Raw genomic sequence first — 22,514 nt, forward strand, 5'->3', positions numbered from 1 at the left:
TCCAAGTAAAAATATTTGGCAACACTTTAAATGAGGTGTCTTAAACGTACTTCGCTCTGCATTTCATTTAGACTTAATTGGCAGATTTTTTTTATATTATTTTGAACCTTAAATAACTTACAAATTACCATGTAAGAACATGTTGAGGTTTAACAGCTGCATTAGAGATATGTGCACAGGCTTTGATTCTGATCTCACTCCATCCCCAGAATGGATCAGGAGATATAGATATAGTTGTCAGCTGGTGTATACGTCTGTCTCAGTGGTTCTCAAACTTCTGTACTGGTGACCCCTTTCACATAGCGAGCCTCTGCATGCGACCCTTCCCCCCCATAAAATAAAAACACTTTTTTATATATTTAACATCAGTATAAAGCTAGAGACAAAGCGGGGGTTTGGGGTGGAGGTTGACTGCTCACGACCCCCCATGTAATAACCTTGTGACCCCCTGAGAGGTCCCAACCCCCAGTTTGAGAACCCCTGATCTATCTAGATATCCAGTGTAACTGAGTTCATCATTAGGCTAGCGAGGTCAGATCCTCAGCAGGAGTAGTAAAGCTGTGTGTTTACCTCCAAACAAAGCTAACAAGATGTCAGGGTGCATAATATGGAAAATATGATGAGTGGCTTGCCCTCCTCTGGAATGCTGCATGCGGTAGTGACCACCTTAAAAAGATATTGCAGAATTAGAAGAGTTGCAGGCAAGGGTGAATGAGAATGATTAGAGGTTTGGAAAATTTTAATATGAAGAGAGATTGAAATGATGGGGATTGTTTAATGTGGCAAGAAGATGAATAAGAGAGGACACAGTAAACATATATTATGATTGACTCAATTAAAGAAGGAGTGGCCACATCCCAGTTGTCAGTCATATGAATGATAATACTAGATAATACTTAGTCCTACCATGAGTGCAGGGGACTGGGCTAGATGACCTCTTGAGGTCCCTTCCAGTCCTATGATTCTATGAATTAAACTCATCACACATTGAATAGCTATCAGATTGATTTGTTATTTCTAAGGTGCCTAGCATAGTCATATCTGAGCTTGGACAATAATGCATAAGTTATATACTTAAGACAAAATCCCACCCCCAGTTACACCTGTTGAATCTCATTTAAATTAAGGAGTTTACTGTGCTGTTGCCAAAGCCGGAACTGGGTTCGTATTGTATTGCTGCTAACGTCATCTAAAAATTGCCCTTTGGGGAAAAAAAAAAGCCATTTGCAAAAATAACCACAAAATATATTATTTTAACATGCTTTTGAATAACTACTTTCAAGGGGGTCTGTGAGTCATTCAGCTGCACTGTCTCCATTAAAATCAGTGTCATTTTTTCCACTACATTTTCATCAAGCAGAGAATGCCTATAGTTTTCTCTGTAGCTGTAGTGCACTGTCCATCCTGCCTGTGTCTACATGTGACCAAAATGGTTTCACTTTCTGAATCCAGCCTTGGAGATGATCCACAGCTGCCCATCAGATTTGGATTGCTGTTAATTACTTGAGCTGTTGCTCTATTCTCCTGGGTAAAGCTTACATTGTAAACTCTCTTAGGCAGGGACAGTCTTTTTGTTATACCTGTGCTTGGTGCCTAGATCTCTGGGGATTTCCACATTACAGAGCTGGTTGGAAATGTGTTTTCTTTCCAGGGAAACATTTTGAAGGTAGCTACGGTATTCATTTTCCTCTCAATTTTTCAGAGACTTTTTCAGGTGGTCAAGAACCAAAGTTTTCAAAAACGGAAACATTTGGGTTTTTTTCAGTAAAGCCCGAAAATACTTTAAAATGGAGATTTTTCTCTTGACAATTTCCACTTTGCTGAAGAGGCATTTTTGCCCCCTCTTCTCCCTCCCCCCCAAAACCCTCATTGAAAAATTACCTACCAGCTATAAAAACAATAATAATAAAGTGCTCTGGGATGTGTAGCATGAAGATTCTAGTTTTCCTTGATCAGCGGCGGCTCCAGGCACCAGTGCTCCAAGCACGTGCCTGTAGCGGCAAGCTGTGGGGGGCACCCTGCCGGTCCCTGCGATGACAGCAGTCAGGCAGCCTTTGGCGGCTTGCCTGCGGGAGGTCCGCCGGTCCTGAGGATTCGGCGGCAATTCGGCAGCAGGTACGCTGAAGCCAGAGGACTGGGGATTGCCTGCAGGCAGGCAAGCCGCCGAAAGCTGCCCGACTGCCATGCTTGGGGCGGCAAAAAAGCTAGAGCTGCCCCTGTCCTTGATGATGTTCTCCTAGCATATCAGATGTTCTGCTAGTTTAGCTCATCATCTAGTTAATACCCCTGTGCTCCCACATCTATCAATATCTGCAGGGGTCCGGAGGGAGGGCGGGGCTATTTAGAACTTTGGACCAGAACTTGGCCTTTCTCTTTGAACCAACTATAATCCGTGAGTGTTGAAGGACAGAGATGGGGCGAGACAATTGCATTCTAATTGGGTCGTTTTAGGATGGTAGGGCGTGGTGTGGGTTGGATAGCCCCACACACAATGCAGGCTAACATGGTCTGAACTCTGGTTTAGACAGGGTTCTACACGGCAGCAGGGTAAGGAAATTGGTGGGTGTTTTTCTGGATTAGAAACTAGAGCTGAATCCGTACCAAATCCCCAGATCCAACCCTCTCTGAACCTTGGGGAAGCTTGGTTCCTGATTTGAACTTCGTGGCTGATGGCCGTTCTCTCCAGTGGACCAAACCAGCCCTTTGGAGCTGAACATCCTCCACTGCGGGAAGAACTTGGATCTGAATGTGGTAGCGACCCTCCTGCCTCAATCCTTGTTGGGTGGGGATTGCTATTTGCCTCAGGATCCGCTTCATTTCCACTTAAAATTGGAAGCTCCCTGCACCATTAACCAAAGGGACACATGATGGGGAATAATAAATAATCATTATCTCAGCCTTTTTAAAGAGCTGGACCATAGACTCCCTCTCCCCCTGCAGCCCATATGGCATATTTATTCAGCTGCTCAGGGGCACGTAGGATGTAATTCTAATGAGAGTTGTGTGGTTAGCCCCAAAGAGCACAGACACTGCCTAGTTAATCGTTGTTAATATCTATCACTCTGTCTCTCTCTTGCCATTCCTCCTCATATCTGGCCACCTCCTGTTGTATTCCATTTGTTATTCAGTTTCCTGGGCACCTTTACAACTGGGCTTTTCTCTCTCGACTCTGGTTTCCCCCAAAGCAAGTGATTCTCTGATCAGTGGCTGCTCTGAGCACCTGTGTTCACCTGCCGGGTCAGCGACTCCCTCCAATCAATCGCTGTTGCTGTGACAGCAGTGTGACTTGAGAACCGCGGCTGTATTGCCTGCTCTTGTTGCAGATGATGATGATAAGGGACTTAAGACACAGATGTTAAGGGCAGGGGGGCAATTTGACTATGGCTAGCATTCTTCCTGATTCAGACCGTGTCTGTGGTATTATCGTGTGTGAGCAGGGAGCAGTCACTTTGTCATTAGCAACCTGGAGGTACCGTGCTGTGAGAGCAAACTGCTCTGTCAACTGATGTTCTAGAGGACTGGATTCTGGACAGAATGTGAGAAATTTAGGGCAAAATTCTCCTCCCCTGTCTGCACCACCAGTCACTTGTCTAGAAGGATGGTGGTCAGGGTCCTATGGATTTCATAGAATATCAGGGTTGGAAGGGACTTCAGGAGGTCATCTAGTCCAACCCCCTGCTCAAAGCAGGACTAATCCCCAGCTATTTTGGGGGCTCCAGATCCCTAAATGGCCCCCTCAAGGATTGAATTTGCAACCCGGGGTTTAGAAGGCCAATACTCAAACCACTGAGCTATCCCAAGGTACTGTCTTGAGAGACCTGGATTCATTTCTCTGCTCTGCCACATAAGAACAGCTATGCTGGGTCAGACCAAAGGTCCACCTAACCCAGTATCTAAGTCTTCTGAGAGTGGCCAATGCCAGGTGCTTCAGGGAGAATGAACAGAACAGGTAATCGACAGGGGATGGATCACTTGATGTCCATTCCCATATTATGGCAAACAGGGTAGGGACACCATCCCTGCCCATACTTCCTGTGTCACCTTGTGAAGGTCACTTTGTCTCTCTCTGAGGCACTGTAAGCATAAATCCGTTAAAAAGGATTGTGAAGTGCTTTGAGACCTGAACTTATTTTGCATGCAAAAGGCCTGACTCACTTCAAATAGTTTTAGACCATTGCAGTTCCATTGACGTACATGGAGTTACTTCCGTTGGTATCAGTGAGAGCGTTTAACCCTAGAAATTCCACAGCTGAAATTCCATGGAATGATGCCTGCCCCCAAATGAATGTGGCTCATGCACGGTGGGACTTCTGATAGCTCCTTCTGGCATAAATATTGGCTTTTTAATGACTACCAGCATAGGAATTAAATTAATAGAGCTGGTCACAAACTTTCAGTTGAAATGTTTTTTCACTGGAAAAGGGCTTGTTTGACAAAATGGAAATTTTAGTGAAAAATTCCAATTTTTGTCCAAAATTTGGGGGTTTCTATTGAAAACCAAAACATTTTTGTTTGTCAGGTGTACAATGAAAGCCTAAAAAATGCTATGCATCCGATGAAGTGGGCTGTAGCCCACAAAAGCTTATGCTCAAATAACTTTGTTAGTCTCTAAGGTGCCACAAGGACTCCTGTTCTTTTTGCGGATACAGACTAACACAGCTGCTACTCTGAAACCTAAAAACTGTGAACACTCTTTCAACAAAAACAAAAAGAATGCACATTGAAACTTTTTCATGAGGGGAAAATGATCATTTCCCAACTAGCTCTATAAATTTAACATCTCAAAAATAACTAATAAAAATGGCCTATTAATATCATTGTGTGTCTTACAGGCTCTGACTTCAATTCAGGAAAGCACTTCATCACATGACTTCAACAGGACTTGAGCGTGTGCTTCAAGTTAAGCACGTGCTTAATGCTCTCCTGAATAGGCATGCTTTTCTGAATCTAAGCCAGTGTTACCAGGCGAGCAGATGTTGATCCCACAGTACAATTGGCACAGGCTGCACCTGTTATGTGGCTACTTAATGCCCTTTTCTAGGACTGTCAATGTAACAACTTCAACAAGCAACAAATTCACTTGAAGACAAACAGGACTAGCCTTCCACCTCGGGGAGAGAGGGATTTTTTTTTAACCACGAAATCTCACAGCAATGAAACTAGATGGGGCGGGGAGTTAAACTTTTGGTTTCCCTAGCTTGGATCATTCTCTCTGTTTCAATGGAAGTTAAATACACCATGTTCTAATAGATATCTTTTTTCCTCCATTTTTTTTTAACTGGGAGACAGAACTTCTTAACAGAAATCAATCTGCACAATTTATTTTTAACTTCTCTCTCCTTAGGTGAGATTGATTTTTATCTTCGCAATCAATGGCAGAGAGAGCGGCTTGGTGGGACAATGGTGTTCTCTTTGACTTATCAGGCCTGGTCCTTGAGATTTCTATTGAAGAAATTATTAAAAACTGATTGTGAAACTAATTGGATGAAGACTTTTAAATGATGAGCATGATTACACCTGTTTTACTGCTGGAGCTGATCTTCTGCTACACCCATTTAAAATACAAAACGAAGCCCTGATAGGGGGGACAAGAATCCTAGAGACGAGAGAGAGTGCATCCTACATGCTAGTTAAAACCCTTTGTAAGGCAGTGCCATAAAGGAATAGGAGCAATGTGTAGTTAGGTGCTTTCCTATTTGCTGACACGTCTACTTCCCCCATTCCTGGCACTGTTTCATTTCTACCACGGTAAATATTATTGAATTTGGAACTCAAAGCTCAACAGCTGTTGGTAAAAATTGATTAACTTTTTCTTTTTTTTGGTCTTTTATTTTGTTTCTAGGGGGCTTTTTATTCCATAGTTTCTTTTATTTCTCTCTTTCTCCCCTCCCCACTCCTCCCTTGACATGTTGTCTGCGACATCAACTGCATTTTCAGCAGGAGATATAAAGTACTTGGCAGACTGAAAAATGTTTCCTCTGAAAATCCTTCAAAAGGAGATTTAATGTGTACAATCGTGTGCATTTCAAGTCAGTTTCTGTGCAGGGAAATTGCACGGTTTCCAGATGTAACGCTGCCTGTGCTGTCGGTTTGATGTCTTAGGTGTAATTGTGTGCACGTTTACTACACGAGTTGTCATTAAAAAAGTCAAGTATTTTACCTCTCTATACTGCATAGCTGTATCTGAGCTACCACAGTATATTTTCTTCAAAGCAGAGAGGACAGCATCTTCGGTAATGTGACTGTGTGCTAACTTCAGTTACCTGACTGACTGCTGACTTCATTAGGAGAGTGCTCAGAACCTAGCAGCATTAAACCTTTATGTGTCTACACTATGGACTCATAGAAGATTAGGGTTGGAAGAGACCTCAGGAGGTCATCTAGTCCAACCCCCTACTCAAAGCAGGACCAACCCCAACTAAATCATCCCAGCCAGGGCTTTGTCAAGCCGGGCCTTAAAATCCTAGATAGATACATAGAGAACGTATATCATATATAGATGCCTACATACCATGAAAACACAATTCCCTACTAAAGCAGTCAACATAGCAGCCTGTAGGCTTAATATGGCATGATCCTACTATGCTAAATTCCCAAATATAATTCAGAGAATGCTGCGGCATTCTCCCACTGCTTCTGAACTATGGGCTTCTGCCCTCTCATTATAGTGTAGTTTCATTACAGGGAAGAGCTGGCTTCCTGTGATCAGAAAGCAAGGGGATCCATTGAAGGCAATAATTCTCGGTAAACAGGTGTCTAGTGCCTCATTCTAAACCACTATCCAAAGAATGACTGACAGAAGGAAGCTGGGAGTTTAGTTTTATAATATAGTAGTTGTCCCCGTTCACTGCACCGAAGAAAAAGGAAAGATGAAAAAGTTGGGGCATAGGAAACTACCCCATTTTGGCTGGTAAAGTAGTAGTTTTGTTTTATGTTTAGTCAGAGGAATAGTACCTTAGACACAAATCCTCAAAGCTATTTCATTGCCTAACTCCCAGTGAAATCCTAAATACCTTTGAGGATCTCCTGCTTAGCCCACTGGCCAATGCCTGTACTAGATTCTCTGTCCTTCCGAACACACCATCTGTTGGTCACTTCAGTCTCGCTTTTCTGCTAGACACGTCCCTTCCCCATTGTCATGAACCATTCAGCTCCATGATCTGTGCAGAGGGGAAGCCAGAGTATAGAATAGTGGGGCTGCCCTGTCATGACTGGGATGGGGGAGGCCTAGGTTAGCAGATAAGACCAGGAGTCAGCCCTAGTGCTCAAAGCAGGAGTCAAGCCAGGGGTTCAAGCCCAAGTCAGGGATCAGGGGTCAAGCCAAGGGTCAAAGCAGAGTCAAGTCAGAAAAATTGGAGCCAAAGAACAGGGAACAAGTGCAGGGTCTGTTGCAGTAACAGGCCAAGTACTTCCAGGTTGCCCAGCTAGCTTCCTGGAACTCCCTCCATGCTTAAATAGTGTGCTGGGGCCAATCAGAGTTTTTTGGGGATGCTGTCAATCAGATTTTCTGTGGTTGGCACTTCCTGTGGTGCTTCATCCCCTCACAGGATTTATAGGGGATGGATCGCAGGTCTGCGGTGGCTGCAGGTTGGCAGTGTAGAAGCATCTAGTCCTCCAGCTTCTTACATGCCCCAAGCTCAGGAAACAGCTTCTTTGCCTGTGCTATGCCCAGCTCCAACCACTGCTTGGCTACTAGCATGGGGTGTGTTCCTTCACATTTCTTCAAATTATCTGAGCATCAGGAAGAGGATAGACCCTCTCTAGGACAGTGATTACAAGTCAGCTTGGCGCTATGGACCTCATGTTGTTCTAAAACACCACTTGTGACCACAAAGAGGAGTGGCTACTAAAGACTACATTTCCCAGTAACAAGGCTGTTGAGAACAAATTAGAGCACTGTATGCTGGGATCTGTAGTCTTTGAGGGCCACTCCTGGCTGCTTGGATCATAGTGAAACTTTGGATACTGGGACCTGACTACCAGGCCTCTATATTAAAAACAAAGGCAGCTGCATTTTTTCCCCAGTCCCTTTGCTCCTGTCAAATGGCCTGTGTAATTTTTGGTTAAGCAAAGTTTCTTCTGCCTTACGCTTAAAAAAAAAAAAAATGTGGGGGCAGGTGGGAGTTGAGAAACCATTTCCTTCAATGTAGCATTCGGGTGCAGGAGTTGAGCGATGTTCTTTTCACACCACAGAAAATTCAGAGCTGATTGGATTCCATAGTAATTATTGCATTATTCTGTTTACTTGCTTGAAAGCCTGCCAGTCGTCATCCATTTCTGATAGAGGCTATCAAGTGAGCATGATGTGTGATGGGCCAGCATATGCAATTTCTTCTTTCTATGGAAGTTTCCCATGTTCTCATGTGGCTACCAAAATAAATAAAACCAAGAGCAAACCAACCCTTCTCTGGAAACACAAGTGAGAACAGATTTGAAGAGGAGGTAGAGCCAGCCCTGGAAAAGGGAAGAGAGAACACAACTCAGGAAAGACTGAGGTGTTTAACAGCAAACACATTTTGTCGAAGGAATCCTTTCCACTGGCCAGCATCACAATTAAACCTGTAAAATAGAAATCCAGAAAATTAGATTCATGAGTCAGTCATTAGCAAAGGAGGAGGTAAAAGACAAACCCGGCTAATTCTGTGCTGAGCACGACTGATGAGCATAGAGCAAATAACTGGGTGACATTCATCAAATGTGAAATAAAAAGCAGTGTTGGCGGGAACAGCTATAATAATCTCCTGGATTTACAATGCCAGCAAGTTTGTTTCTAGGAAAAAGAGTTCACCAAAATAAATTAAAATAAATCATGCTGGAAGGGCATAACGAGTGGAGTCCCGCAGGGATCAGTTCTGGGTCTGGTTCTGTTCAATATCTTCATCAATGATTTAGATAATGGCATACAGAATACACTTATAAAGTTTGCGAACGATACCAAGCTGGGAGGGGTTGCAAGTGCTTTGGAGGATAGGATTAAACATTCAAAATGATGTGGACAAACTGGAGAAATGGTCTGAAGTAAATAGGATGAAATTCAATAATGACAAATGCAAAGTACTCCACTTAGGAAGGAACAATCAGTTGCACACATACAAAATGGGAAATGACTGCCTAGGAAGGAGTACTGCGGAAAGGGATCTGGGGATCATAGTGGACCACAAGCTTACTATGAGTCCATAGTGTAACGCTATTGCAGAAAAAGTGAACATCATTCTGGGATGTATTAGCAGGAGTGTTGTAAGCAAGACACGAGCAGTAATTTTTCCGCTCTACTCCGTGCTGATTAGGCCTCAACTGGCGTAATGGGTCCAGTTCTGGGTGCCACATTTCAGGAAAGATGTGGACAAATTGGAGAGAGTCCTGAGAACAGCAACAAAAATGATTAAAGTTCTAGAAAACAGGACCTATGAGGGAAGATTGGAAAAATTCGGTTTGTTTAGTCTAGAAAACAGACTGAGAAGGGACATAAAAGTTGTTACAAGGAGGAGAAAGAAAAATTGTTTTTCTTAACCTCTGAGGATAGGAAAAGAAGCAATGGGCTTAAATTGCAGCAAGGGAGGTTTAGGTTGGACAGTAGGAAAAAATTCCTGTCAGGTTGGTTAAGCACTGGAATAAATTGCTTAGGGAGGTTGTGGAATCTTCATCATTGGAGATTTTTAAGAACAGGTTAGACAGGCACTTGTCAGGAATGGTCTAGATAATACTTAGTCCTGCCACAAGTGCAAGGGACTGAACTAGATGATCTCTCGAGGTCCCTTCCAATTCTATGATTCAATGAAAAGGGGCCTCCCTAAATTCATTCCATACCACAGCGATTACCAGACTTCAATTTTTTGGGACTCTATTAGCATGGGTATAAATCATGCAAAAATCAGGTCCCTGCTGAGATAAGTTTTATATAGCTCTTGCTGGTGGAGATAGTGAGAGACTTCCCATTCACTGGCTTTGTAGGGCTGCTACCTACAGACCACAGTAGGCCCTAGTCAAGTTTTCGCCAAAGTGAAGCACCAGATACAAAATTCAAAAGGAGTGTAGCTAACGCAGAGGGAACTACCCTAGTTGTTCAAGCCCCAGTTTTGCATCTGCTCACCAGTTACTGTGGCAGATACCCTAGTGAATAGTTATTATTATATTTTGCACCTGCCTAGCATTGATCTGAAGACCTTAAAGTGCTCACAAGCACTGACTGAGTCTCACAACCTCCCTGTGAGGTACATACATATTGTTATCCTCATTTCAAAACACCTTAGTTACTTGCTTATAGGGTGTTACAGCTATTCAGAACAGCTGGGAATTGAATTCAGGAATCCTGACTAGTGATCCCCTTGTCGCTGAGTGCATTCATGCCCTTTGTCCTGTGCGCCATGGAAACTAGCTGATGGTGTAATCCTGGGCCAGACCCTCAGCTGGTGTAACTTGATTTACTTCAGTGGGACCATGCTCATTTACACCAGCTGGGGATCTGGCTCATGCAATAAAAGGCAACAGCATGAGAAAGGATAGGAGGAGAAAGTCTAGTGTGGCCTGAGGAATAATGAGAATGACTGTATTAGGGTGTCTCTATGTAGTTGATACAAGAGGAGCTTATAGTTAATATAGGTCTGAATTTTAGTTTTAAAATACAAATTGAGAGTTGAGTGGCCACTCACCCTGCTTTCTCCAGGGTAACCCTTGTTGTGATGGGGTGATGGCCGGGCAGCAAGGTTGTCCTCCTGAAACAACCCTCATGGCGCTTGCACCATCATCACATCAGGAGGTTATGGTCTGGAGATGTTACTTGACCACTCTTGAGTTTATCTTGAATGACCACTGTCTCTTACTGAATCTACCAATGACCTTGTGACCTTGGGGAATTCATAAGGTTTATGACCAGAAGGGACAAAGACTGTCTAGTCTGGCTTTCTGTATTTTCCCAGGCCATTAAACACCAGCCAGTAACCCCCATACCAAACCCAACAGACAGAATTAGGCCAACGTATCCCCAGGAGCTTAAACTATCAAGTGCTACAGGCAGAGAACAGGTGCCACCCAGGTGCACCCATGCCCATGTCACTTTACTTCTCTGTGTCTGTGTTTACCCTCCCATCTTGTCTGTGTCTTGTCTCTCACTATGTGTTTGCACAGTGATCATTCTTGTGTCTTTGTTGGGGCCTTTAGGTACTAGGCTATTATTAATAACAACAACAAGCACTTAAAGGGGAGAATTCTACTTGGCTGTGTTTTGCTGTATTTCCAAGGTTTTTTCTTTTCTTCTCTTAAGCTGTCAATGGAAAGGCCTCGTCCTGAGGTGATCAGATAACCAATTCATGATGCATGCAACCAGTATTACCAGGACCTTTGAGTGGCAGCTCCTCTAGGGGAAAATGCCACCGTCTATAGATATCATTGCTGAGATTATAATTGATACTATAGCAATATACTATATAAGCCCATTCGGAAATATCACTGCCAGATATGAAGAAAAATTACCTGTGGGAGAATCTGTGTCCTTTCTGTTTGCTTACTGGAAACTTAAAAAGCCAGTAAATCATGTTTTGTGTAATAACAGGAGTGTTGTGTATTGTATAATCTAAAAATCTGTAAGCTTGCCAAAGCATCAGAGAATGGAAATTGCACCGGTCTGAGACATGGCATCGTCAGCCCTGGACCAGTGCCAAAAAGAACCTTCCCTGGAAGACTGAAGGATTAATGACAGTATAAAATCCAATCTCTCGCAAATGATCAGGGGCTAGGAACGAATGTAACAAGTGATTGGAAAGCTGAGAATCTTACTTCTCATCAGTGTATGGCATTTATACCTAGCCTTGGCAGGTAGTGAGCATTCAGTCCATAAGATCACATCATTCTGATTATTTTCATCTCTCTCCCCCGCCCTCCCCATCGTCTTATCTCAAAGGCAATGTTATTTCCGAGAAACCTCTATTTTAGCTATATAAAGCACCCGAGAGCTTTGAACCCAGTTTTCAGATGGTAAAAGGATTCATGTGACTTGTTATTTATTTGTATGATAATCGTGCCCTATGGCTGCACTGCAGATCACTCCAAGATCACGGAGCTATTCGGCTAGGCACGGCATAGACTCCCAGGATGTCTTCACTGCCGTCGGGAGGTGCGACTACAGCACAAGTAGACGTACCTGAGCTAGCTCGAGTAACAAGAGCAGTGAAGCTGTGGTAGTAGGGTGGCTGCATGGGCTGGCCCTGCCTGTCCAGGATGCTGGGTACATACTTGATCTACCTAGGTCAAAGCTAGCTCAGTTAGGTCTCCATGTGCTGCCATCACACCTCCTGGTTACAGGCATGCCTATAGTAAAACCTTGTCTACACTAGAACTTACGTCAATAGAACTTTCGTCGCTCATGGGGGGTGAATAATCCACCCCCCTGAGCGACGTAAATTATACCGACCTAAACACTGGTGTAGATAGCGGTATGTCAGCGGAAGAAGAAGACATAGCTACCGCCTCTCATAGGAGGTGGAGTCATTAACTCTAGAGGAGAGCTGTCTCCTGTAGGCTTCAACCATGTTCACCAGAAGCACGCCCCTGGCACAGTAAACTTGGACCACGGTAGCACTTGTAGTGTAGCTGTAGCCTGAGAAGAGAGTCCATGTCTCAAAGAGCTTACCGTGCAAATAGACAAGATCAGGCGGTATTACTACCTCTACTTTACCGGGGGAACTGAGGCACAAAGAGATTAAGTGATATGTCCAAGGTCACCCAGGGAGTTTGTGGTAGAGAACCTGGATTATCTCCTTGGGCCCAGTCCTTCACTACCAAACTCTTCTGCCCCTCGTCCATGGCTGGCAGCATATCCGTTGTTAGAATCATGTCAGAATTGAAGTGTGGGGAAACTAGATGAAATTTGGAACAACGTGATTTTACTAAGTCAGATCTCAGGCCTTCTGGGTCTGCAATTGCTGTACAAATGTTTGCAGTCCCAATAGGCATCTCTGAGCTGAAAGACAAGTGACTGAGCCCTGCTGAGGAGTATCAGCATGGTGTGTATTCAAAGGGGTACTCAATGTCTGTCTTTTGTCTTTATACAGGTGACGGCTGGTGGAAGAGCGAATTACTATGTGTCGTACAAAAGGGAACCCTTCGCTCAAATTAAATTGCCCAAATACTCACTACCAAAGGTAAATGAACCTGTTATCAACACAGTCTTGAGATGTGCAGCATCTTAAAAAGCACAGCGGAGGTGCTGTGGTTCGTTTCTGACATGGACCAGAGCTACAAGGGAATCCACTTCTGCTGGTTGCCATTTGCTTTGGTCACTCAGGTTTTGAGGATCAACCCAAAAGCTAGTCCTCAAAAGTATGTGCTGGTGTGTTTGCCCCTCACTTACATTAATCGATGGGGCTCTGGGGAAAAAGGAACAGATTGGGAACATTTTCTTGCCTTTCGGTGACACTCACAAAGGCAGGGAAGAATACACTGAAGTGAATTCACCCACCCGCACTCAGCGAATGTTACAGCTAGTGGTGAGTGCAAGTTAGAGCCAATTATAACCTGACCTGCCTGCATCTAACACTTCTCACAGGGATTGCTGTGTTTTCCCTAAGGTGGAGATTTTGTGTCTTGAACATGCCTTATGAAGCGCTGTGTTTCATGGGCCATACCTAAGACATTTAGAAAGCATGACCCGCGAGGAAAGGTTGAGAGAATGGGGTATATTTAGTCTTGAAAAGAGAAGTCTGAGGGGAAGCAGGATAACAGGTTTCAAACATGTAAGAGGTTGTTATAAAGAGGATGGTGATTGATTGTTTTCCATGTCTTCTGAAGGTGTGGCAAGAAGATCTTGATCTGCAGCAAGGGAGATTTAGGTTAGATATTAGGACAAACTTCCTAAAGCAACAAAGAGGATAATAGCCTCCTCAGGGTGTAATAGGATTCTTTAGCACACCATTTGCTGGGACGGGCTAACAGATTAGGAAGTGCACTCTTGGTCCTGGGGCAGAAAAGCCGTGTGCCTCATCTCAGCAGCAGTGGAGGATTAGCTCCTTGTCTTCCGCATACTGAATCTGAACGAACCCACATTGGATTCCACATTAGATCCAACCACGGGGTGCTGTGTTTGGCCACCATCACCATGCAAACGTATTTTCTCCTGGGTGTTCTTCAGTAGATTGGAACAGTTTTTGGAAACAGCTGTCACATCACTGGGCTGCCCCATTAAAAACTGGGAACCATCCAGTTATATATCCTAGAGGAGCAGCATCTATGCGGCCAGTTTATGGATTGCTGTCAGAAGATGTCCCGTGCTGATATGAAGGAGGCATGAGACAGTAGTTGCATCACTATCAATGTCCTTTATTGGCCTATGTTATCATGGATTGTTGGCCTCTGTGGAAAAGGGTGTGGGGCAGCCCTCTAGTTCTGAACTGATACAGAACCATGACTGCTTTTGGCATTTTAAAAATGGAAATTGCTTTTAAGCAAGTTGTCAAAGCAAAGTCTTTTTAGAAGCATAAAGGAGCCTTGTTTACTCTGCCTTTGGTCTGCCTTTGGTCGCCAGTGCAAGCATTCTCTTGCAATAACAACTCTTCTGTCAGCTATTGATTAATGAATCCTGCCAGAGATGGATATTTGTTAGGCTACCACTATGGATAACGCAACATCTCCACTGCCGCTGGTCAACTAGATTGAGTTGCTGGGGTGATTTGCTTTATTCTTACATTGCTTCATCAGTCCATTGCTGGAGTGAATTTAATACATTTTTAGAGTTCAAGGAATTAAAAACATTTGATATGAACCAGACAGATCTTGCCCTCATTGAGGTCAGTGGCAAAGCTCCCATCAATTTCACAGGAGCAGGCTCAGACCTGTTAGGGGCAGAGGCTCTGAAAGCTTCCCCCCTCATATCACTTTGAGGGGCTGTCTGAGGCTACCCTGTAACAGCCCTATCTAATCTTCCTAAACGATCCATGTAGGATAGCACAGAAGATTCAGTTGCATTCTGCATAGGAAGGGTCCGTTAGATTGATATTTCCCCCCAAAGACTCTCCCCAACCTGATTTTATGATAAGCCATCTGGGATGCTAGCACAGGTGTGCTGACCCGCGTTGCACTCACACATTTGACTGCAGTGTAGACATACACTCAGATAAATTACCTCCTAGTCTCTCCCTCCTCTTCGGGCATCGGGTAAACACAGTGTGTTTGTGGACAAAGATAAAGTCCCACAATATCTGTGGATGAGCCGGTATTAAAAGTTCCTTGGTGCAGAAGTAGAAAAGAGAATTAATTGAGGTTTCTTGGGGAATTCACTTCCCAGAGATTTAAAATAGATACATTAGGATCCCCCACTTTGCCAAAATGCCATTGGCAACACGAAAAGCACTGTCACTGCTAAGGGTTTGTCTAGACCACCAGTTGGGTTTGTGGCAAGCTGCGGTGTAAACCTACAGCACACTAGTGTGCCATGCCCTGTCCGTCCCTGTGGACCCATCTGCTATGCACTAGAATTTCCTTGGTGTACTTTAATTTGCCTGCTTTGAAATGGGAGTAGATCAGTGTGCACTAGGGAAATGTAGTGCATGGTACCTGAGTCCACAGGGACAATTAGTGCATGGCACACGAATGCACTGTAGATTTGCCCCCACACTGTTTGTTTAGATGAGCCCTGAGTTACCAGAGATGGCAAGGGTTAAATGGGCCTAGAGCCTGATCTGCCCCGTGAAATGTGGAAACAAGCCCTCTCCAAGAGGATATTAAGCAACATCAGTGATGTTTGGAAAATTTCTTAGTATTAAACTAAAAGAGGGAGATTGGTGTTGGGCCATGAAGCTGTTCAGGTCTTGGCCACCAGCTGGAATCCAGCTCAGGTTGACGGGTGGCTGTTTGGTGGCCCACATGAAGTGAGCTAGTGGATCCCTAGGTTGGCAGTCTCAAGAGAGATGTGGTGGAGATTTGATCTCTTTCCATCCTCCTACAAGTGGTTCCCCTCCTGCTCAGGACTCAGGCCTATTGGCGTTTGTAGCGTGAGGGAAGCTAGCACTGCTGCTACTCTTGCTATACCTAATTCGGTGGACAAAGATAGGATTTCAGGCTCCAGCTCATGAATCTTTCAGGCATGATAAAATTGACTTTCAAATTCATAAATAAAAAATGAAGCTGGATGGAACTCCTTGAAGCTACTGAGAACAAGGACTGCAGAGACCCGTAACCCACCCTGTGGCCATTGAAAAAACCCCAGCAAAGTCACGTTGGTGGTAATTTATTGGCTTGGTCTAACGGAAAATTGTTTAACGTCTTCTATAACTCATGCTCCTTCTCAACTCTTTCATAAGTCACAGTAATTACTATGTGTCCCAAAGGGCAAAGAAATATAGAGATCCACGGTAATAGACCTTTTGTCTCCCTCTAACAGGACATGCATATTATTAGCACGGATGAGAATCAGGTGTTTGCAGCCGTACAGGAGTGGAACCAGAATGATACATACAACCTTTATATATCTGACACCCGAGGGGTCTACTTCACGCTGGCCTTGGAGAATGTGAAGAGCAGCCGGGGGCTGGAGGGAAACATCATCATTGACCTTTACGAGGTATGTAGTCAAGGTCACCTTGTAGGACCACCGCTGCATAAGACAGGAGCCACCTGCCAGTACAGATGAGTGTGTAAACCTCTTAGCCTCCTTCCAGGAATTTTGGGAATATCCCCCAGAATGAACACATGTTCTGCCCTCCCTGTGCACTAAAATGGAGCTGGTCCCTGAAGAACTCAACGTTTTATGCTGGACCAGTGCATGCTGGGATAGATGAAATGCATGCTGGGATAGATGTGGGCAGGGAATGTTGGGAGTTTGCTTCCTCAATCATGTTCTGTTGCAAATGAGGAAGAAAACGATTTATTCATGTGAAGTACAAGGTTCATATTTCCCCCAGATTCTCTATCCCATCAAGCACAGATTCATCGTGAAAAGTAAAAGGCTCTGTTTTCGTAAGCGCTCAGCCTTGGCCTAACTTGAGTTAGGCCAACACTGAGCATTTTGGAAAATCCTGCCCAAGAGGTTCTGAAATCTGACTTTAACTCAGGTTGTGCAGCAAGAGCTACTTTTTCTTTTAATCTTGTCAGATCACACGTTGTTATTAGTAGCTGTTATTTCTCTTATTATCTGCCTTGTCTGTGACCAGGATCCCACTGTGGTAGGTGCTAGGCAGGGGCGCTGAAATAACGGGGACCAGGAGGCCGTGGCCCTCCCACTTTTTACCAGAAGAGGAGGTGGAGAGGAGCGAGTGGGAGGCGGGGTATTGGGGGGAAGAGGCAGCACAGGAGCGGAGTCTCAGGGGAAGAGGCGGTGGGGTCTTGGGGGGAGGGGCAGTGCGAGGATGGGGCCTCTGGAGGAGCAGGTGGCGTGAGGGCAGGGGCTCAGGGAGAAGGGGCAGAGCCTTGGGGGCGGTGCAGCGCGGGGACAGGGCCACAGTCTGAGCCCCTGTGCGCCCCCCCCCACTTTTAGGGCACTTCCACTGCTCCTAGTGCTAGGTATAAGCACACAACAAAAAGATGGTCTCTGCCCCCAAAAGCTGGCAGTCTAAGTATAAGATGAGAGACAGCAGGTGGATACTGAGAGCATAAGGCAGTATTGCAAAGATGAGAGACAGAGGAGAGAGGGTTTAACAGGGTTTAAAAGAGAAGTGGATAAATGCATGGAGATTAAGTCCATAAATGGCTATTAGCCAGGATGGGTAAGAATGGTGTCCCTAGCCTCTGTTTGTCAGAGGGTGGAGATGGATGGCAGGAGAGAGATCACTTGATCATTACCTGTTAAGTTCACTCCCTCTGGGGCACCTGGCATTGGCCACTGTCGGTAGACGGGATACTGAGCTGGATGGATCTTTGGTCTGACCCATTATGGCTGTTCTTATGTTCTTTTGAGAGACTAAGGCGGCAATGCAGCAGTGCTGGCCAGCACGATAAGCAGTGTCTCAATGCACCAGCTGCCTGGCCATTGTCAAGTTGTTGGTAAGCCTCACGACAAAGGGTTGCAGCGGTGCCCAGAGGCTCCAATCAGAATAATTCTCCTTGGTACTCTGCAAGACAAGGGCTTGATCCTTCAAATGCTTGCACATGTGCCTAACTTTACTCCCTTGAGTAATCCCTGTGAACTGCCCACAGAAGCCCTGGTGCAGGAAAACACTTCAGCATGTATTTGAGCATTGCGTCTTTGAGGGGATTTAAGCATGTCCTTAAAGTTAAATATGTGCTTAAGCACCCTTGTGACTAGGGATGCTTTCCTGAATTGGAGCCAGAGAAAGGGACCACCTCATATGAGCAAAAGTGGCAAAATCTCAGGCTCTTAAATTACTATGATTAAAAAAAAAAGATCTTAAATTCATCTGTTGAGGAAGAATTCCTCAAGAGATGAGAGAAAAATCCAGTGAGGAGTCTTTCAAGCAGCAATTTTGTATAGGATTTGATAGGATAGTATTGAATTCCCCCGTGGATTTTCAAAACAGGTTTCTATCTTTCATCAGACGATGTCGGCCGCTCTGCCAGGCAGTCGCTCTTGTAGGTTTCATTGAGATCTTTTACCTTGTGAGAGAGAGATTTCTCCTCCTCATTCACGGAAGAGAGGCTGTTTATAAGGAATTCAGTCATCTGATTACAGTGTAAATTACATTGCTGTGCTACCTTCGCATTCCTGTTGGCAGAAAGTTCCTGGAGAGAGGTTTTTCTAAGAAGTCCTCCCCAAACAGCCTTGCCCTGTTTGCAGCCTGCGCACCGCACCTTGTGCAAGGCTGAGCCTGGGGTCCCAGTCTCACTCTCAAAGATCCTTTCCCTGCTCAGGATGGTCAGTATCGCTGTGAGGCAGGTTGGCAGCGCAGTACGGGGAATCTTGCACCGCTGCTGCCTGTGCCGTAGCTGGCCTGAGAATGCAGAGAGGACATCCGTTCCCTGCCAGAAGAATTGTTTCCTTTATATTAGAGGGGAATTCCAAAGCCTGGGAAGGTGCTGGTGCGGGGGGTGGAGTGCTGCTGTTTTTGTGTATTATTTGTATTGCCAGGAGCCCCTGGAATGGACCACGAGCCCATTGTGCGAGGTGCTGTACAAAGACAGAACAAAGACGGTCCCTGCCCCCAAGGGGCTTACAAGCAAAGTAATGGAAGACAGCCCCCAGGGCGCAGAACTAGCAGCTGGAATAGGCATTGTGTCCCCTTTTGCAGGGCACATCTACATACCTAATGCTCTGTATGGGCTAGCATAGACGAGGTGGCTTGACTCCAGCTAGCACTGGACTGCACAGAGCAGATTTCAGTGTAAGCCCAGCACGGCCCTTGGGTATGTGCTGCACTCAGCTACATTAGTTCGTGCGCAGCCTTTGCCATGTAGACATATCCTGTGTAAGGGGCCCTGCAGGCTCCCTCAGCCATTAGCAGGGTGGTCTGGGAGGTGTATTCCCCTTCACTCCCTCCCTCACACCAGTACATCTGCAGACATACCCACAGATCCCCAAGCCTGCTCATATTCATTTATCGCCTGCCCATCCTGCCAACCTCTCTGCTGCCATGCAGGGAGATCCTACAGAGGTGGGCAGCTTGCAAGGGGCGTGTACCTGCTGGGCATCCCTCACCCCGTCTTCCTCTTACATACTGAGATTGCAGCAGTCCCTTAGCGGCCACATAGACACCTTCCAGACTTGCCCTCATTAGAAATAATGCAATTGATTTTTCCCCACCCTGTTCTTCCAGTGGCAGCATGCGTTGAACTGACCTTTTTGCAGAGAGCTCACCCTTCTGAGAGTTCCGAATGGAGCCTTATTCTTGCCTGTTCGCCCGATGTGGTTTTCCATCTCTCTCCATTTTTCCTAGGTAGCAGGGATCAAAGGCATATTCCTGGCTAATAAGAAGATAGAGGACCAGATAAAGACTTTCATCACCTACAACAAGGGCAGAGACTGGCGCTTGCTGCAGGCTCCTGACACCGATCTGAGAGGGGGTCCTCTACACTGCCAGCTGGTCAGTGGCAGAACTTTTCACATGTGGAATTGACAAACCATTCCAGGCTTCATCCTTTAGCCCCCATGCAGGCAAAGCCCCTACTGAAGCCAGTGGTATTCTGGCCGGCATGAGGACTGCAGGATCAAATGCTCCGAAATGGAACCCTGTTTGTCAGCTGGATCCTCAACTGGTGTAAACTGATGTCGCTCCACTGGGGTCAGTGAACCCACATCAATTTGCACAAGCTGAGGATCTGGCCCAATGTATTTAAAGGAATCGGGTCCCAATGTTTCCCTGTTTGTTTCCCATCTGTTTTTGGACTGCTGGGTACTGAGGAAGTTAAGTCAGCTTCTGTTCTCATAAATACATAGATTTTAAAGCCAGACAGGATCATCATTATCCTGTTGTCTGACCTCCTGGATCACACAGGCTGGAGAGTTTGAAATTTGAAAAGATCTGACAGGGAACTGCAGGAGATCACTATATTGATTTTAAAACAACAACAAAACCCAAGCGTGAACTCCCCTTCCCAGGATTCAGCAGAACTTTCCTCTTTTTCATGCAATTCATTATTTTTTTTTGGAGGGGGGAGGAAATATATAACACAACATACACACTTTTCTGTGTGTCTGAGACCACTTGTGGCTGAGGGGGCCATTTTTAGAAGCATATTGGCAAAACTAGCCAGCACTCAGAAGCTGATCGCTCGCTCTTTCTCTGATCTTGGTTTTTGTATATTAAAGATTATTCTCTCCACTTCCTCCCCTCGGCAGCCTTTTTGTTCCTTGCACCTACATTTGCAAATCTCAGAGAATCCATACACATCAGGAAGTATCTCCAGCAAGGAGACGGCTCCCGGGCTTGTGGTGGCTACAGGTATTGATTTTGTCTGTGCTTTCCCCGTCCCCGTTCAGCCATACCTTACCTAGGGTACGTCTACACTACGGGATTATTCCGAATTTACATAAACCGGTTTAGTAAAACAGATTGTATAAAATCGAGTGCACGCGGCCACACTAAGCGCATTAATTCGGTGGTGTGCGTCCACGGTCCGAGGCTAGCGTCGATTTCTGGAGCGTTGCACTGTGGGTAGCTATTCTGTAGCTATCCCATAGTTCCCGCAGTCTCCCCCTCCCCTTGGAATTCTGGGTTGAGATCCCAGTGCCTGATGGGGCAAAAATCATTGTCGCGGGTGGTTCTGGGTAAATGTCGTCATTCCTTCCTTCCTCCGGGAAAGCAACGGCAGACAATGATTTCGCGCCCTTTTCCCCTGGATTTCCCTGGCAGACGCCATAGCATGGCAACCATGGAGCCTGTTTTGCCTTTTGTCACTGTCACCGTATGTGTACTAGATGCTGCGGACAGAGGCGATTCAGCAGCGCTACACAGAAGCATTCATTTGCTTTTGCATGACAGCAGAGATGGTTAGCAGCCGTTCTGTACCGTCTACCATGCTATTGTAAATTGGCAATGAGATGAAGGTTACCAGTCGTATTGCACTATACCTTCTGCTGCTGTCATAGGTGCCCCTGGCTGAGATCAGCCGGGGGCGCAAAAGACAAAAATGGGAATGACTCCCTGAGTCAATCCCTCCTTTATGGTATCTAAAAATAGAATCAGTCCTGCCTAGAATATGGGGCAAGTGTACTAGAGATCCAGTGTATCAGAGAACCAGAGAGCACAGCAGCTCTGTGTCAGATCCTGCAGGAATGATGAGCTGCATGCCATTCACAGGGGGTGCTCCTGCAACAACCCCACCTGTTGCTTCCCTCCTCCCACAGCCTTCCTGGGCTACCGTTGCAGTGTCCCCCCGTTTGTGTGCTGAAGTAATACAGAATGCAGGAATAAGAAACAGTGACTTGTTAGTGAAATAAAATGAGGGGAAGGCAGCCTCCAGCTGCTATGATAGTCCAGTTATGCTATGATAGAGCTCAGCCCCCTGTTGCTATGATGAAGACGGTTACCAGCCGTTCTGTACCGTCTACTGGGAATGACTGGGAGGCCAGTCAGGAGTACTTATGGGATGATGACGAGGATGGATACCAGTCGTATTGCACTACACCATCTGCCACAAGGCTGATGATGACGACAGATATCAACCATATTGTACCATCACCCACCAAGGAGGGGGGGCGAGGATGCTACAGTTCAGTGCCGCAGCATCGCGTCTACCAGCAGCATTCAGTACACATAGGGTGACATTTAAAAGAGTCAAGAGATGATTTTTTCCCTTTTCCTTCCGGGGTGGGGGGTGGGAGTACATTGACGAGCTATGCCCTGAACCACCGCGGACAATGTGTTTGACCGTACAGGCATTGGGAGCTCAGCCAAGAATGCAAATGCTTTTCGGAGACTGCAGGAACTGTGGGATACCTTGAGTCCTCAGTCCCCCCTCCCTCCATGAGCGTCGATTTGATTCTTTGGCTTTCCGTTACGCTCTTCACGCAGCAGCGTGCTGAGTCCCTGCTATGGCGTCCGTCTGGAGATTTTTAAAAAATGCTTTGGACTTTCGTTTTATGTAACGGAGCTGATAGAACAGATTTGCCTGCCCATACAGCGATCACATCCGTA

At 45.5% G+C, this 22,514-nt stretch overlaps 1 protein-coding gene across 10 annotated transcripts in view; it reads left to right on the plus strand.

The window, feature by feature from the left end:
- Positions 1–22,514, plus strand: part of SORCS3 (sortilin related VPS10 domain containing receptor 3) — a 522,792-nt gene that overhangs the window by 412,863 nt on the left and 87,415 nt on the right. For all 10 annotated transcript variants that reach the window (XM_039481980.1, XM_039481984.1, XM_039481985.1 and 7 more), the window contains 4 exons: positions 13,047–13,136; positions 16,370–16,549; positions 19,815–19,961; positions 20,717–20,819. In XM_039481980.1, the coding sequence (XP_039337914.1) occupies positions 13,047–13,136; positions 16,370–16,549; positions 19,815–19,961; positions 20,717–20,819 (520 nt within the window). The remainder of the gene's footprint in view (positions 1–13,046; positions 13,137–16,369; positions 16,550–19,814; positions 19,962–20,716; positions 20,820–22,514) is intronic.

This window comes from Mauremys reevesii, linkage group 7 (assembly GCF_016161935.1).
Source record: "Mauremys reevesii isolate NIE-2019 linkage group 7, ASM1616193v1, whole genome shotgun sequence".
NCBI classification, from domain to species: Eukaryota; Metazoa; Chordata; order Testudines; family Geoemydidae; genus Mauremys; species Mauremys reevesii.